The sequence below is a fragment of the Nelusetta ayraudi genome, unplaced genomic scaffold (assembly GCF_046127955.1).
Source record: "Nelusetta ayraudi isolate G7.1 ecotype Tasmania unplaced genomic scaffold, CSIRO-AGI_Nayr_v1 ptg000018l, whole genome shotgun sequence".
NCBI classification, from domain to species: Eukaryota; Metazoa; Chordata; class Actinopteri; order Tetraodontiformes; family Monacanthidae; genus Nelusetta; species Nelusetta ayraudi.
Window position 1 is genome coordinate 1,617,275 of NW_027466068.1, and position 17,270 is coordinate 1,634,544.

General features: G+C 48.1%; 1 protein-coding gene and 1 long non-coding RNA gene across 3 annotated transcripts in view; one reads left to right on the forward strand and one right to left on the reverse strand.

Moving 5' to 3' along the window:
* LOC142887826 (uncharacterized) overlaps positions 1 to 17,270 on the forward strand; it is a 179,986-nt gene that overhangs the window by 66,436 nt on the left and 96,280 nt on the right. The window lies entirely within an intron of this gene.
* Positions 1 to 17,270, reverse strand: part of LOC142887814 (bone morphogenetic protein receptor type-1B-like) — a 46,852-nt gene that overhangs the window by 3,949 nt on the left and 25,633 nt on the right. For both annotated transcript variants that reach the window (XM_076025683.1, XM_076025684.1), the window contains exons 2-5: positions 13,371 to 13,779; positions 1,584 to 1,740; positions 1,354 to 1,453; positions 206 to 308 (exon numbers count right to left, since the gene is read on the reverse strand). In XM_076025683.1, the coding sequence (XP_075881798.1) occupies positions 206 to 308; positions 1,354 to 1,453; positions 1,584 to 1,740; positions 13,371 to 13,488 (478 nt within the window). In that variant the 5' untranslated portion in view covers positions 13,489 to 13,779. The remainder of the gene's footprint in view (positions 1 to 205; positions 309 to 1,353; positions 1,454 to 1,583; positions 1,741 to 13,370; positions 13,780 to 17,270) is intronic.

The following is a 17,270-nucleotide window of genomic DNA, read 5'->3' on the forward strand; positions in this document are numbered from 1 at the left end:
ATGATGACCCCCCCCCCACCCCACCCTCCCAGATTACCACCACCACCCCCACCAACCACCACCCCAGTCTGCTCATCCTGTGAGCTGTAACACCATCTTTGACTGTTTGTGTCCCTGTCTGCATCAATGTCACTGCCAACACCACAGGAGGGGGATGTGGTGGGTGGAGGGGTAGGGTGATGGTGGGGGAAGGGGAGAACCTTACGTGGAGGTTTGAGCGGCGGCAGCGTGGGATGCAGGTTCTTGTTGCAGTAGTCCTGGTCCATGCAGCACTCCAGCGACCTCCTCTGGCGAGGGCTGCCTGAGTCCTGGGACACAACCAGAGAGAAACCAGAGAGAATTCTGGGTTTCAGTATTCAGGACCAGGGGATGAGGAGTCTAATGCAGAGGACACATTTCATATCCTTCAAAATGTAAGGTCCTGTTTGCACTTGGTCACTTGTAACTGTTTTGGGGGATTGGATCACGAGAACGGATCTCGAAGCATCTGTTCGCACTTAGCATTAACATGCGTCTCAAGCCGTTTGTGATCGCATTCCACCCCCACCCCCTCCCTTGCAGAACCTATGCAAATGCAAGATGCGTCATTTCCGTTTTTAACAACTGGGGGCAGTAAAGCGCAAAACCACGGCGAGTTTTGCCTGAAAGCGGATAAGAATCCTAACCAAACTTCCTGTTTGCGGACTATATCAAGTCACTCGTTTTAACTCTACTGCAGCTCGTATGGATCCGAACGAGGAGTAACGACTGGTGGGACAGAGTGGTGACGACTTTATTTTCGGATCAACAGTGGCTGGAAAATTTTCGGATGCAACGTCGCACATTTAATCACATATGTGGGAAACTGCTCCACTGACAAAATACGCTAATGCACCTCGGGGAGGTGGTTTTGGTATTCGGATGACAAAATGGATTTGGACTGTTTGCACTTGGTTACTTTGTGTGTTTTTTGCCGATCGAAATACGAAAAACGCATGAAATGACCAAGTGCAAACAGAGCCTAACTGTCCCTGGCACTTTTTAACTTAAAACAATCAGTGTCCAGGTTCCAGTTTGGTTTAGCCACACTAACGAGTGTGAAAAATCATGTTAGGTAGATTTCCATCCTCCGAATGTTGATTGAATGAATGAATGAATGAATGAATAAATGAATGAATGAATCTTTTTGGAGGGAATTTCTCAACACCCCAGGTTTCTTTGTGTTCCAGTCTCATCTTGTCTCTCTGTGCGACTCTTCCCATCGAGCCCAGCTGGAACCTCCAGTGTGACTGGACCTTCCTACTGGGTGTGTAGTGCAGGAGCCAACGAGGCCCCACCAAGGCCCCAGTCAGGGACTGGTGTCGGGACTCTCACCCTGCACTGGAACACCGATCCCACCAGCCCCAGGCAGCCTGCAGTCTGGACCAGGACTCCCCCCTCCTCCTCCACCATGGTGAAGCAGTAGCCGTCCGTCCTGCAGGAGTGGGCACGCACACGCACACACACACACACACACACACAGTACAGTTAGAGAGGTTTCCTCTCTTGCAGTGGATGTTAACAGGCTTGATGGCAGGTGATGTGGCCTCCAGGCGGTGCCGTACCGGCAGGTGTTGTTGGTGGAGTCTGTGGGGCAGTAGTGGTCGCAGTGGCACCACAGGATCCTCTGGGAGGAGGCAGCTGGAGCTGCACTGCTCTCCTTGCTGCTCTCTGTCGCCTCCCTGGCGGAGCTGCGCAGCAACATGCTGTCCAACATATTGCCTGAGATAAAGACAAAGAAGAAAAGAAAATTATAAAAAAAAATTTAATTGGAAAGAAGTTAAAAGTATGGCTTTTTTTGGCATTTAATAAAATATTTTTTGACCAGTCACATGTTATATATGGCAGTGAAATGTGGAGTCCCACTCATGCCATGTCGTCCACAGGAGGAGTGTTTTCTTCACACACACTCCCAGACAGAAGGTCCGCTCCCTTCTGGTGGCTTTACTTTCCTCTATTTAACAAAGTCCATAAATAAAACCACCTCTTTGCCCCAACTCCAGCTTCCTGCTGCTTCAGGTGTGCTGAAAACTTCTATCACCTCAGCCCAACATATAGGTGTTTTCCACCTTGTGTCAAAAAAAAAATTATGAACACCAAGTCTGAACACTAAAAAACATGCCAACACTAAATAAAACCGCTCTTGCAGAATATATTCAACAGAGTCTGCAGTCAATAATGACAGAAGAAACTTTGGTTTGTTTTTTAAGGTGATGCGTGTTCCGAAAAATCCACGGCGCTGAGAAACTGAGTGTGCCGAGAGTCTCTGGACTCTGAGTGTGAGGTTGGAACAGAGCCGGTCAGTTTCCAGGGGGTTCTGCACCGTCGCTCAAACATCAGATAACCTGAAGGATCCTGCTTCTCCTCCCACTACTGCACAACTTCAAAGAACTTCCTCCCAGGATCAACGCCTACAGCTTCCTAATGGACTGAAACACACACACACACACACACACACACACACACCGGGCTGGAGGTGTGTGTGAGTGTGCAGGCGGGAGGAGGAGGAGAGGAGATCTGCATGTTGCCAAACCAGCGTCACTCGTTTATCACACAACTTGCAAAAAACTGCTCCAGCAGCTCCTCTCCATCACAGCCACAAAAATGAAATTAATTTTTTTTGAAGCGCAAACTGTCATTTGTCAACAGGGCCAACCCCCCTTTGCCCCCCCTCACACCCTCACACCCCTCCCCCCAGTCTAAATGTCTCTCTTGTACACGGTGTGGACAATGAGAGTGCCGACGGGGTTTAAAGGGGTCACACCAACAATTGACCGGTTTGAGGGAAGGCGGTGGGGGGGTGAGGATGAGTGGGCGGGGGTTAGGAGGGGGCGAGGAAGAGTGGGTGGAGTTGGGGGAGTTGGGGGAGACAGAGAAAGGGGGATTAACAAACGAGAAGTGACAGAGCTGCGGGGAAGTGGTGGGCAGTTTAGCAGCACACAGAGGGAGAGGGAGCAGAGGGAGCAGAGGGCACCACCTCCTCCACCCTCCTCTCACCCACCCTGTACCCCCCTTCCACCCACCCAACCACCCCTCTTCCCCCCAGAAGTCATGTGAGGTGCAGGCGGTGCAGCTGTATTTACCAAACACCAGGGCCCTGAACATCTCCACCCTGCACCTGGGACCTCTGGCCTCCAGGGGGCGAGTGGTGCAGCATGGGAACCACAGGGGGAGGGGATGATGATGATGATGATGATGATGATAAAGCAGTAAAGTTGGACCAGTGAAGCTACACCACTGAGTTCTGGTCCTCACCGAGACAGAAACAATCTGCTTATTTTTGTTTTTGTTCTTGTTTTAAAAAGTGTTCCGAACATGCAGCATCGTATCAGCATATATTTTGATCTCTGTGGCGTCAACAGTTTGGGCTTCCAGCTGCTTCTGTTCCGAGAGATAAAGAAAAGTTCTGTGGCTCCTCCTCCTTGGAGGAGGAGTCACTGAAGTCGCTGTGTGTTTCTAATGACATTTCCACTCTTCCAGGAAGACCAGCGCCGACTTCACCACCACAACAACAACAGGACCTCCAGGAACGAGTGACTTCTGTTGCAGCTCCAGCTCCCCCACGGTTGTCGCTTGTTTTCGTCACACTGGTCCCAGTCTCAGAGCCAGTACCACCCCAGAACCACGGTCCTGACCCGACCACTGCCGGGCCAGGAGGAGCTCTCAGGGATCTTTATTCATACTGTCACAATCGCTGGGTGATACACTTCCTCACACTGTGTCTCCACTCACAGCAGACTGAAAAAATGTGTACAATGTGTTCAGAAAATATGATGGCAATAAAGAGCATAAAAAACACAAGAGGAGCTTCTTACTTTTAAAAGTCTGAACGGCGAATACTTGACTGTCTTACACTCACACTGTCCTGGGTTCATGGACAAGTGTTCCTAAGCTTGTGCCATCTGTGTGGAGGAGGCAGAAGAGCCAAGGTCAAACTGGAAGAACATTCTAGGAATTCAAAGGAAGGGTGAAAAAAGAGTGAGACCTGCATGTTCTCCAGCCTGGAGTCTTCTAATCTCCAGTGTGAGAGTAACTCCCTTCCTGAGGAAGATGATGATGAAGATTTTCAGTCTTCGCTCATTTAGTAGGCTGACCCTATGACTGCATCGTAAAGGCTGTGCGGTCATTTACCAAACAGAGATTCTTCTTGCAGCTGCGACCACAAGAACATCATCACCTTTCCTGTTGTTTCCATTAATGCAAAATTAAAAACACTGAAAAATAAAAATAAAAGCGAAAATGTGTCCCTCTCACATATCATCAGACTTTAAACGCTAAAAGTCTGTCCTTTCTGATAACGTTTGTGATGTCACAAATAAAAAAAAAATACAGATGTGACTGTCAGCGGGAGCTTTAGATATAAAAGTCATCAAACTGATGAAGAAATAAACTGCTCAACTTGCAGCTCATTTATCCTCCGGCTTCCAGATGGCGACAGAGGCTCTCACCACTGCTCATGGGCAGGACTCGGGCTCTGGTGTCAACATGCAATCAACAACCTTGCAACACTCTCTCACACACACACACACACACACACACACACACACACACACACACGCACACACACACCTTCACCAAATCAACCATGAGGCCTTTTTCCAACACATCACTCTTTGTGCTAAAAGCTAGATATCCAAATGGTGGCTGGTCTTCACAGTGATTGGGGTGGCGGAGGTGTGTGTGTGTGTGTGTGTGTGTGTGTGTGTTGGGGGGCGGGCAGAATGAGGACGGGATATTCAGTTGGAGAAAGAGAAGAAGGGAAATGTTCATCCGTTATCCTGCTGGTGTCAAACAGCCGAGGCTCTTTCAGCAGGTCCAGTGTAAACACCAGCAGCCTCCCTCATCCATTTAGGACACACACACACACACACACACACACGCACACACCTCGGACAACACTAACCCCCCTGCTTCCTGCCAAGCAGCAGTTCATCTCAGCAGTGTTTGACAGCACCGTCACTACAGCCAAAGAAACATGGAAGACTAAGTGACCCCCCCACCACCACCAACCCACCATAACCCCTCCCCCACCACCTCCCGAGTCTCTCTGGCTCAACTTCGACGCCGGCCTTATCACCTCCTCCTCCTCCTTATCTGAGTAGTTTTCTTCTTGCCGCAGCAGGAAGGTCTTGATCAGGTCCACAGAGTCGTCTCTCTCCATGAACAAACAACAGAGTTTCAATACATGTGGAGGCTTAAGAATAGTGACTATCTGACTACTGAGAGAAATCAAATATAATCAAAATCAAATATGTATATGTATAAATATATATATTTCCTTCAACCTTCCAGACAGTCCGACTCCAGAGCAGCAGAGCAGAAACTACCAATCAGGACTCCCTTACCAGGTGAGGCAGGTCATGTGACATGGAGTGAGACCAGTAGTGGAGACAAAGAGGAGTGAAAGTGGAGCATCATCATCATCATCATCATCATCATCATCGTCATCACCATCATCAAACAGTGACATTACACATCACACTTTCAATGACACAAGAATAGTAATGACTATAAAAGCAATACATCGGACCGAGTCATTAATATGCCTCCCACTGCTTTAAATGCTGAACAATGTGACCGAAATCAGGTATGACGTACATTTAGAGCTAATTATTTGGATGAAGAGGAGATCTGAATGTGAAAACTCCATAAACAAGACATAGAAAGCTCACAGTGCTCGACCCCGAGGGCCTGATCTGCTGCACGCCGGCTATTTCTGACACACTGGATGCTACTATTCCTGTGACAACAGCATGTGACTCATTGTTCCATCACGGCAGCACGCAAAGAACAAAACAAGTCACAGCTACAAACCATAATAAACGAGGGACACGTGCAGCTGCCCAGTGGAAGTCTGGACTGAAGTGAAGGATCAGCAGTGAAAGACACACACAGGCAGCCAGCAGTGCAGCTACAGCTGTGTAGTAGCTGTGTATTAGTCAACACATTGTGTATATGTATGTGTGTGTGTGTGCATATATATGTGAATAAATGTCAATCAATCCAATCAATCAACTCCTATATGTACATCGGTAATTACACCCAAAGACGTCTCAAAGCACTTTGTACAATCAGAAGAAAACCAACTGCTCATTGAATCAGACAGATTCACAAAGTGCTTCATGGAGGTTCACAAACAAAACAAGCAAACAAGAATCAATCAACCGCAGAGTCACAGCAAAAATAGAAAGATCATGATGGATATTATACTCATTCAATACAGTGGCTAATTTGCAATGCCTTTTTCTAAAATAAACGGGCCAATCGAAGCTGAGAATAGACGACTAGGTAAGCAACTGCTGCCTTGAAATGTGACGCAGCCAGAAGAGCAGAGAACAATTTATTACGCTGAAAAGATTTGATGACGACATAGTTGCCGGCCGGATGTATGAAGTGCTGGAAGAGTTTTCAGTGCCTGCTCAGTATCTGCTCAGAGGAGGAGGAACGGGTCGTACTGGCTTCCACAATGGTGACCTTGTTCACGCACAAAACATTTTCTTTCTTTTTTCTTTTTACTCCAGTCCTTATCAGATGAGCAAGGCACCGTGGTTGAACCAGGGAGTCAGCTCAGCAGCACCAAGAACACGTCACTTTAAAGGAGCAACTGGATCCAGAATGGCAGAGCAGCACCAGGTAAAGATTAGAACTTACTACCAATAACAGCAGCAGTACTGAAGCCTGGGGCTCCATGTCAGGACACCTGCCAAGTGTCAGTAATGACAGCACCAAATCAGCCCTTTGTGATGTCGCTAAGTGTGCTTAAACCTGCACCAGAGTCGTTCTGAAGAAAAGGAAAATAACACTAAGCAGAAAACAGTGAGGAAACAGTTTTCCTTTTCCTTGGGACCTTTAAAAAACAAAAAACAAAAGGCAAAACCGACTTGAATTTAAATTCAAATTCCAAAGTAAAAGGTTCTGCTTCAACAGGCAGAGCTACGGGTCTCCACACATTCACAAGCTCACAAATTTAACTTTGTTCAGTGAGGAAGCACAGCAGCAGCAGCAGCAGCAGCAACAGCAGCTCACATTAAGACAGTAACAGTTTGATGAAGTTACAGAGGCAGCTGGCGGTGACACGAGTGCTGTGAGGTCCCCGGGGTCACCAGGGTCACCCAGGTCAGGACGCTTCAGACTCAGATTAACGGCAGCTGATAAAATAATTATATCTTTAATCAGATGAATTTTTGACCTTGGATTAAAAAAGAGACACAAGAAGCAGTTCAATTTGTGACTGGAGCTGCTGCAGTGTTTCCCCCAAGGCTTCACCTTGCTCTGCTGCTGCTCACTGACCATGAAGAGAATCAGATCAGACAAGGAGATTCTCTCCTCATTTGATGTCAGGGTTTATTTGTCATCATCATTGTTTGTTTCTAATACCGCAAATTGTTTCAGATGTGAAAGCTGCACCCCGGGGTTTGAAAGGGAATGATTCATTCATGAGCCGTTCAGGTGAGGTGAGTCACTGCAGCCACAGACACCGAGAGACGTGAGGAAGTGTTGCTATAAATGGATGAATCTGAATCTCCAGGCCAGGCATCACACACATCACACACACACACAGTGAGTGAGTGTGTGTGTGTGTGACTCAGTGTGTATGTGAACAGCAGGTTGACAGTGTTAACATTACAAGCAGCCGCGTGTTTATTTCCCAGAATTCTGCAGTGTGGCAGCTCAGTCACCTCCAGCCATTTACAGCCTCAAAGTGTGCGCACAGTCTGTCATAGTCTGCGTGTGCGTGTATGCATATTTGATGTGGGAGGACTTGAATGCACCCCCCCCCCCAACCACCACCACCACCATTAATGTGTGTATAATTTGTGGAATGTGTGGATTTGTGTAACATCCGTCAAACGAACACGTCTGTGCTGCCTTGTGTTTGAGTGTGTGTGTGTGTGTGTGTGTGTGTGTGTGTGCATGCCGGGCGCTGGTGTGTTTACAGTTGCATGCGGCCCACTGTCTCCTCTGTGTGATTAGCTTCCCATCAGCTGGCTCACACATCAGCCTGCTGGAGGCTCCAGGCTCCTCTGGGATCTCTCACTGGACAAACACTGTCAGCCTGGCCCTGAGCACACACACAAACACACATGCACGCACACGCTCACACACACACACACACGCACACGCTCACACACACACACATGCGCACGCACGCACACACACACACACACACACACACACACACACACACACACACACACACACACATTCAGAAGTGGGGACCTGATAAATGTCCCTCTTGGCTATCAGGTCCCCACTTGGTGAAGGTGTAACAACATATAAGATGTCCCCTGTTGGATAGGTAGGTAAGCACACACACACACACACACACACACACACACACACACACACACACACACACATTACTGTAGGTGCTCTATGATTATTGGTGGTATTTTGTGAAGCCATTAGCTCGTGGCTGGACGATTGACCCCAAAGTTACGTCCGCCACCACCAGGGGGGGTTGTGTTAATTGACTCACTCCTCCGTCTCCACCACCACTTCCTGTAAGCGCCACACTCAGAGACTCTGCCTCCTCCCCTCAATAGACTTATGGTTGGAGCATCTCCTCCATCCATGTATCAGCCCTCAGGCTGAAACATGGATACATGCACCTCCTGCCAAGCCATCTCACATCTTCTCACCCTGCAACAATCCACTCTGGCTCCCACTTTCAAAACATGGCACAGACACCGTGCACTCACTCTCTCATTAGCCCCTCATCCATCTCAACACACTGCTCAGTGGAGGGGGGAGGAGCTCCATGGAAAACCCTGTGAAGCTCCCGCTGCTGCTCGGGACGCCTCACCTGCCGTCTGTCCATCACTGCACAACCTCCACGGACGATGGCAGCCAATCAGACAGCAACACTGCGGCGCTGCAGCACTGCTGCTCCACCACTAGTCAAGTGCACGGGTTTATTTTGTTGGAAGTCATTGGACTGTGCAACAGTGGGATAACAGTGCAATAACTGAAGAATGTGACTGTGATGAATGTGCTGAGTGTTGTGTGGCATGTGTCTTTTTTATGGTTTTATTAGTCGTGTTTTACTAGTATATAATAGTAGTTCATAATTAAGAAAATGAGTTAGTAATAGTACTACGGTAATGCACCAAGGGAAGGCACTTTTAACTTTCATTGAACAACTGTGGGCTGAAAAACAGTTTTTCCCCCAGGCCGTAAGACTGCTCAACCAACCCAAGTGAACAATTAATTTTGCTGCAGTCTTGTAAGCTGAGCTGGGTCCCGCAAACTCTTTTTTTTTTTTTTTTTTTCAGCAGCGTGCTGAAGTTCTCCCTACTCAGATTTCCAGCCTGATCGGACGTTCTAACCAGAGGTTCTGTTTCCTGTCAGGAAGTTTTTGGAGGAGCAGTTTGACACGGTGAGTCAGCCCTTGCACCTCCTGCTTCTTCTCCGCTCTGAGGAGTCGCTTCAGTCAGTGACTTCCCGAGAGCTGGAGACCAGCCGCCAACCAACTGCAGTGAGTCACATGTGAGATGCCAAGCTGCTCCACTTCTTCAGAGCACAGCCAAGAAAATACACCGGAGTGAAGGAGAATGAAGTGGAATGAAGTGGAACTGCTCTACTTTTCATTTTCATCCATCCATCCATCCATCTTCAGTCCCCTCGTCCTCCTGCTCTTAGGGTGTCAGGGGTCTGCTGGAGCCTCTCCCTGCTGTTATAGGGTGAAGGCAGGGTGACATCCTGGACCAGTGGCCCCTTTATTAGGGCCACATAGAGACCAACAACCATTCACACTCACACACACCTACAGTCAATCTAGAGTTTCCAATTCACTTCACATGCATGTTTTTGGACTGTGGGAGGAAGCTGGAGAACATGGAAAGAACCCAGCAGACACATGGAGGACATGGAGAGAAGCCAGCAGACACAGGGAGAACATGGAAACTCCACACAGAAAGGCCCCAGGAGACCCCGGGAATTGAACCCACAACCCTCTTGCTGTGAGGCGGCAGTGCTAAAAATAAAATATGTAACCTTGCTCAGGCAAGAAAAACCAAAAGCAAATGTGAAAAGATAAAAACTGTAGAGCAACATGATTAAGCACTTTGTAACAGATCTGACTCTCCAATCTTCCATCACGAGGTCAACACGGCGTCCTCCACCATTCCAGCTGTGACCAGCCGGCTTTTCCAGGGGAAAAAAACTGAACAATGAAACTGTGAGGACCTTGGTGAGAGCGAGTCATTATCAGACAGTGAGAGAAGCCCAGCAGCTGGTGGAGCTTTGGCTGTGAAAGCTGATACAGCAGAGCTGCTCACTGCCACCACCAAGGACAATCAACTGTAGCGCCGCCTCACTTCCCAGAAGGGGTAGGCAGGTTTGGAAGGTCACAAAAAAAAAAAAATTACAAAGCCAGCAACACCCTCCTCCTCCCCCTCCAAGCGCTCGGAGGGATGAAATACTCGCCGACTACACTCGTTTGATCGTTTACGTGTCCCGTCCATCCTGAACGCCTTGTCGGACAATCACGTCTGGACTTTCTCTCACTCTGATCAGGATCCAATGTCAGGTTCAGCAGGAGATGAAGAAGGAAGCGGCTGTTACTCCTCCTCTTCCTTCTCCTCTAACTGCTGTTTTCTTGCTTTGCCGCTTTTCAGAAAACTAATATTTGCCGTTGCGTCACAACAGAATCTGCTTCCATCAGCTCCATCAATCATGTGTTTGTGTGTGTGTGTCAGCCACTGAATGGGCCCGTTACTGCAGCCGTCCATCACCATCCATCACATCCTTCACATCCATCACCCAGGTGGCAGCCAATGAATGAAACCGTTGCTAACGGGCCCTTTGGTAAAGTAATATTCGACATTTGATATTTTACGCTGTCAGCAGAGCGCTTTGTTTAGCTGGTGCTCACACACACACACACACACACACACACACACACACACACAAATGACTTTTCCAGAGGTGGGAAAGTGGAAGTATTGAATGAAAGCTCTTGGTGGCCTCTGGCTGCTAGTGATGTTGTGCTGACGGGGCTGAAATCTCAATATTTCACTAAACAAACACCGTCTATTGTGAGTGCACTCACTCTCACACTCAGAGGAAACTCCAACATCCTTTCGGCAAGCTGCAGACACGGACTGGAACACTTAATATTCCCACCTGGTCAGTCGCATCAAACCACCTCGTCCAATCATTCAAATGGCCACAAATCTGAAGTGCAAGCAACAGTCGACGTCGAGTGAACTGAGAGGGATTTTTTTTCTCAGATGTGTTGATGTTTAAATGACAGCTTGGCTCGCCATCTCTCCATCTTGTACGGAATCTTTCAGGAATATCACCACGCCAGTTCAACAGCAGTACATGCGACGACTGGATCAGCCTTCTGACGGATCAACTAGTTAAAAGAGTTTCAAGCCAAATTCATCTGTCCTGGGACGTCCTGCTCCTTCCTTCTGACTCTCAGCACCACCACTTCCTCTTCACACGTCTCTTACAACAACATTTTCCTTTTTCAATAAATAATGAGGAAAGCTTTCTAGATGAGGGGTAGGAGGCGGGGGTGGTGTGTGTGTGTGTGTGTGTGTGTGTGTGTGTGTGTGTGTGTGTGAGGGGGGGGGCTGCTATCAGTCCAAGAATACGTCACATTACACGCTTGTCTTCCTTCCAGCGCAGCTGTTGCGCAGCTTCACAGACGTCTGCGCTGCAGCCGCTATTTAAACACTGCAGGCAAACGTCTTCTTCACGTCACACACACACACACACACACACACACACACACACGCACGCGCGCGCACACACACACACTCCGGTGTGCGAGGTGGGAATGCTTTAAAGTTGGTTCAAAGGGTTGGGGTGGGGGGGAGTCTTCCTCAGAGTGATGAAGAGCCAGCGGAGCTGCGAGAGAGGAGCTCCATCAGAAGCACAGTGATCACAGCAGGGCGTCGAACCCAGCGGTGACAATGACAGGAGAGATGGACGATAGAGTGGGTGGGGGGGTGCGGGGGAGGGGGTCTGACAGGCGGCCAGAGGTCAGCCGACGACCTCGGCACAGTGAGCGTGAAGCCCAGCAAGCTCTCAGCTGACTTCACCTCAACAACCAGCAGCCACTTCAACCCTCGGTTACATTAATAACACACTGGCAGCCTGGACATTGGTTAATTTTACAGCAGTAGAACTGTCTAAAAATGTACCATGTGTGAGTGTTTAAGCCCCTTTTTTTCACTTCCTTCACTAACTCTCTGTGTCTGCTAGCTGTAACCCTAACCCTAACTTCATTGTGTGTTTATGACCTGTGAAAATAGTTAAACAGGGAAGAAGAACAAAAAACGGATTTGGTTTTTTCAAGTGTACAATCTTATCAGAATCTGAAATGACACGATCAAGGAAACCGAAATAAAGAAAAATATTTGAAAGTCATTGACGTTAAATAGAAAAGGAGGCAGCGTTGCTCGGCTTTGAGCAGCTCGGCCCGGTTCGGCCTTGCCCGGCCCGGCCCGAAGCACTGCCTGCACTTCACTTCATGCCCAGCTGAGGCGCCGCTCCTCCATGTTCCACTGTGACTTTTTAGTGTGTCTGTGTCACATGGTAAAAACAACCTGAGCTGATCTGCTCTTGTTGGTTTGTACGTAGACTGACTGTCATTATTGTCATTGCTGTATACATTATTTTTTTGTATTGTTTTTTTTAATTGTTTTTAGTGCTGCAACAGTGTTTTTTCCCTTATTTGGAATCAATAAAGTTCATCTATTCTATCTGTTCTATTCTGTTCTGAGCAGCTCATCTCAGCTCGGCTCGGCCCAGGTCGGCTCGGCTCGGCTCGGCTCGGCTCGGCTGAAAAACTCATGGACGAACCCATCGGACTAGTCGCCAGTCGCCTTCCAAACATGGTCACAGCAGCAGCAGCAGCAACACCAGCAGCGGTGGCAATAATATGCAACCGCGACAATACACAGTACCTCCGTGTGTGTGTGTGTGAGTGAGTGAGTGTGTGTGTCTGTGTGTGTGTGCGTGTGCAACTGTGTTTGATTGTCATAACCATTTAATCCTCAATCAATAAAAACCAGACCCACTAGGACGAAGAACATCCTGAGCTGAAGGTGCTGCAGCAGCAGCAGCAGTCAAGCAACATCTGAGGGAAGAACCCAGAACCCAGAACTGAGAACTGAGAACCATCCGACGCAGAAAGTTTCTGGGACGACATCTCGCTTCGTTCATATCCAACGAATACAGCCGCAAACAACAGCAACAGCAGCAACAACAACAACAACAACAACAACAGCAAAAGCAGCAAACATGAGCCGTCGCAGTTGAACCCCCATTTCGCAGCTTCCCAATAAAATCATTATTCAGTCAGGAGGAGCAGAAAGTTTTGCCAGCAAACTCACCGTGTGCGGTGGCGTGGAGGGGCAGCAGCAGCAGCAGCAGCAGCAGCCGTCCAGGACTCGGGCTCCAGCGGCAGACACACACACAGACCTCCAGTCCTCCTCCCTGCACCGCCGGCATGCTGCAGCTCCGCTGCTCCGCTGCTCCGCTGCTCCGCTGCCTCTTCACTGCAGCGCTGGAGCGCACTCACACACCTCCCAGAGAGAGAGAGACACAGAGAGGGAGGGAGAGAGAGAGGGGTAGGGGGGAGGGGAGGGAGGGAGGGTGCATGGGCGAGCGGGCAGTGTGTGCGAGCGTGAGAGAGCGAGAGAGTCCACGCCGAGCACAAACACACCAGCAGCAGCAGCAGCAGCAGCAGCAGCAGCAGCAGCAACAGCAACAGTCGATTGTCCTCCGACAGTAGCAGCCCAGCTGAGAGAGAGAGAGAGAGAGGGAGAGAGAGAGGGAGGGAAGACAGGGCAAAAAAGGTGGAGTTTACTTCACTTGCCTAGTAGGGAGGAGGGCTGAGCTGCACACACACACACACACACACACGTGGGAGTTGGGCAGCAGACAGGAGTGAGCTGGGCTTCAGCACAAAGTAGGAAAAGGAGGTGGGGGAGGAGGTGGGAGGGAGCAGGAGGTGGCGGGTGAGTTGCTGAGGGGGAGGTGGGGGAGGATATTGGAAACAAGCATGGGGATTGGAGGGCTTCACAGCCTCAGACAGCTTAAATGAAAACTTCTTCTTTGATTCCTGACCTCTCAAACTACGGCCCGGGAGCCATATGTGGCCTGTTAAGCTTTTTAATCTGGCCCTTAGGCCAAACTTGAAGAAATTATATTAACAGTCAATCAGTAATAAAATGTCTGTGTTTTCTCCATATTTTCAGTGTTTTCAGAGTCACTTTTAGAAAGAGTTAAATACCGTGGGGCTTCAAAGACACTGATTCGGTTGCACCTTTGCTTTGGTTCATTTTCAAATGACATTAAAGCAACGTGTTTTCTACATAATATCCCATGATAGATTGTTTCCTCCCATGAGAAACCCGCCCCGCAGTCAACTTTTCCCACCAGTCAAACAGTTGCCCACTGCTGGTCCAGACTCAAACAGACTCCGAGATGAAGAACCAGCTCCTGGTTTGATGACGTCACCATGACATCACCGCTGGCACGAGAAAGACACCAGATTGAGGAGCAATGTTATAAAATGTCATTACTGTAACTATTGCATGGATTATTATTTGTATTGTTTTCAGTGCTGCAGTACATCTGTTCGATTCTATTCTATTCTATTAACATTGACCATGTTTTGCAATACGCCGTCTGACCATTAGATGCTGCTAAAGCTTAAAGATGCCTGGCCCCCCCAGAAGAGGAAAAGTCAACCCTTCACTTCTTTTCCACTGTCCACTTCTCAGAGGGTGTTTGCTAAGGCACACAGTCCAACACAATCCAGAGCGACACAAAACTACAGTCAGAAGAACAACGCAAAGATGACAGTCATATCTTGTCACCGTGATGAGTTCACGGTCAGGCCAACTATGTGCAACAGGCGGTTGTCCTCAACATTGGCGACAATTTCACTTCCTTTTAATTTCATTTTAACAGACCACAACTAGCATCAAACTGTCTCCTCTCATTGTGGAAGAGAAGCAACAGGAGGAAACCCTCAGCCACAGCCAACAGTCCCTGAACGCACCATGGCCCTGTCAAACCAACCCCAGGACACCACTTGTGTGTCTGTTCAAATCCAAACTCACAACCCCTCGGTTCAAACCCGCTCATCCCATCAGACAAGCTGCACTGCTCGTATACACACACACATTATTGTGGATTTTAATGTCTTTTATTTGCTTCTACCCCTCTACCTCCTCCCCTCCTCCTCCCCGCCACTCCCCCTCCCTCCTGCTCCCCTCACCTCCACCTCCTCCTCCTCCTCCTCTCCAGTGAACCAGAATGTCATCTCAAGCATGTCTGACCACAGGAGGCCTTTTAAAAACTGTGACAGCATTTGCCCCCAGTCCCACACTAGCTGTGTGTGCGTGTGTGTGTGTGTGTGTGTGTGTGTGTGTGTGTGTGTGTGTGTGTGTGTGTGTGTGTGTGTGTGTGTGTGCTATCCCAGCAGTAATCTAAAAAGATTTCAACAGCGTCTTTAAGATGATCTTTCATCTCTCTCTCACACACACACAGGTTCTAAACAACGGCTGAAGCTGGTGGCGGGTGGGTCGAGTCAAATAGGAAACGGTTGCATCAGGTTTAGCGTCAGGTTTAACCTCGAGTGCCCAAATTGTTTGTCAGTTTTGCAAAGACGTCACAGACGGTCCAACGGCAGCAAAGTTTGTAAAAAAAAAAAAAAAAAAAAAAAAAAAGACCCTTCAACCCCCCAGTGAGTCCACTGAGTGATTCAATAATGAATCATGACAGCAGACCATACTTTTATCTCTCTTCACACTATAGTTTAGAACATTGCATTGCCTTTTACCACACTAGTTCTCTTTTCAAGCTATAAAGCAATAAAGTATCTATCTAATCTAATCTAATCTACAACGGTGTGTTAAAGTTTAAAATGACGCCCGACTTTGTTCAACGAGACGTTGAAAAGATGGAAAAGTGAACAAAACAACAACCCTCCTCAAACGGAGGAAACAAAGGCTGACAGTGACGGTGACACACAACCTGCCGCTGAGGCTGAAACAACAGTCGCACACTTCACAAATGTTTTGACTTCCGCGTTTGACGTCTCGGCTTCTGGAATTCCCACCTGTGTCCCGTCGTGTGAGGAGGAACCCCCCCCCCACTGGATCCAGTGTGCACTGACTGACAGTCACCCGCTAATCCCTGCCATCCTTTCACTGCACTGTGTCTTCAAATTGACAAGCAGTTGAACATAATCTGCTTTAAGCCACATCCATTCACTCCCAGTCACTCCCAGTCACTCCCATTCACTGGTGCATTTACATAGCAATCCCCTCTGCCTGAATGACCCGAAGGGGGGTGAGACACTGAGCAGGAAGAGGAGGAGGAGGAGGGCAGCCATGGATGGAGAGTGTGGAGAGCAGCAGAGCGGAGGAGTAAAGAGGAGGTTCTCAGAAAGAACCAGAGTTTCGTTTGGTTTTGGTAAAGAAAACAAACAGAAAAAGCAAAAGGACAGGTGTGGGCAGAGGAGGTGGAGGTCCAGTCAGTCCTCCACAGAATTACTCTATTTACTCTCATCTGCTTTGATTTATTGGTTGGTATACTTTTAAGTATTTTTTTAAATGCAAATTTTATTCTGACGTGTTTTAACTTTTAAACCTTTTCTTTTTTTGTAAAGTGTTGAAGACTTCAAAAAGTGCTGTATAAATAAAATATTTACATTTGTTGAAATTTGCATCATTGCAGCAACTGTACAGTGCAAAAAAGATGGAAAATTAGATTAATTAAAAGAAATAAGGCAATAAAAGTAAATAAAAATAAAATATTTGTAGGGTATAAAAGGAAAAAAAGGTGTGAAAGATTCATTGATGGAGGAGAGCAGGGAGCGAAAGAAGGACAGAAGGAGGAAGTGAGGGATGTGAAGGAGCTGCTTGGATGGAAGACAACAAAGATTATGACAGATGTTCTGTGACTTGAGGCTGACAAACACCTTAAAACAGACATACAGAAACACACATTCATACACACACACACACACACACACACACACACACACACACGGCTTGAAGAAATGAGGGAGAAAAGGAGGGAAAACGGGAGGTTGAGCTGCTGACGGAGGGGAAGGAGTCTCTCAGCGACCTCTGACCTCAACACCTCTCGCTGCTTCCCCGTTGACCTTTGACCTTTGCAGGAAAAACCCTCATCAAGGCCGCAAGTCACAGGAAGACGAGAAGATGACAGTCGAGTAACGACTCCGTCAATCGTTGATTCGTCCTCATTTTTCATTT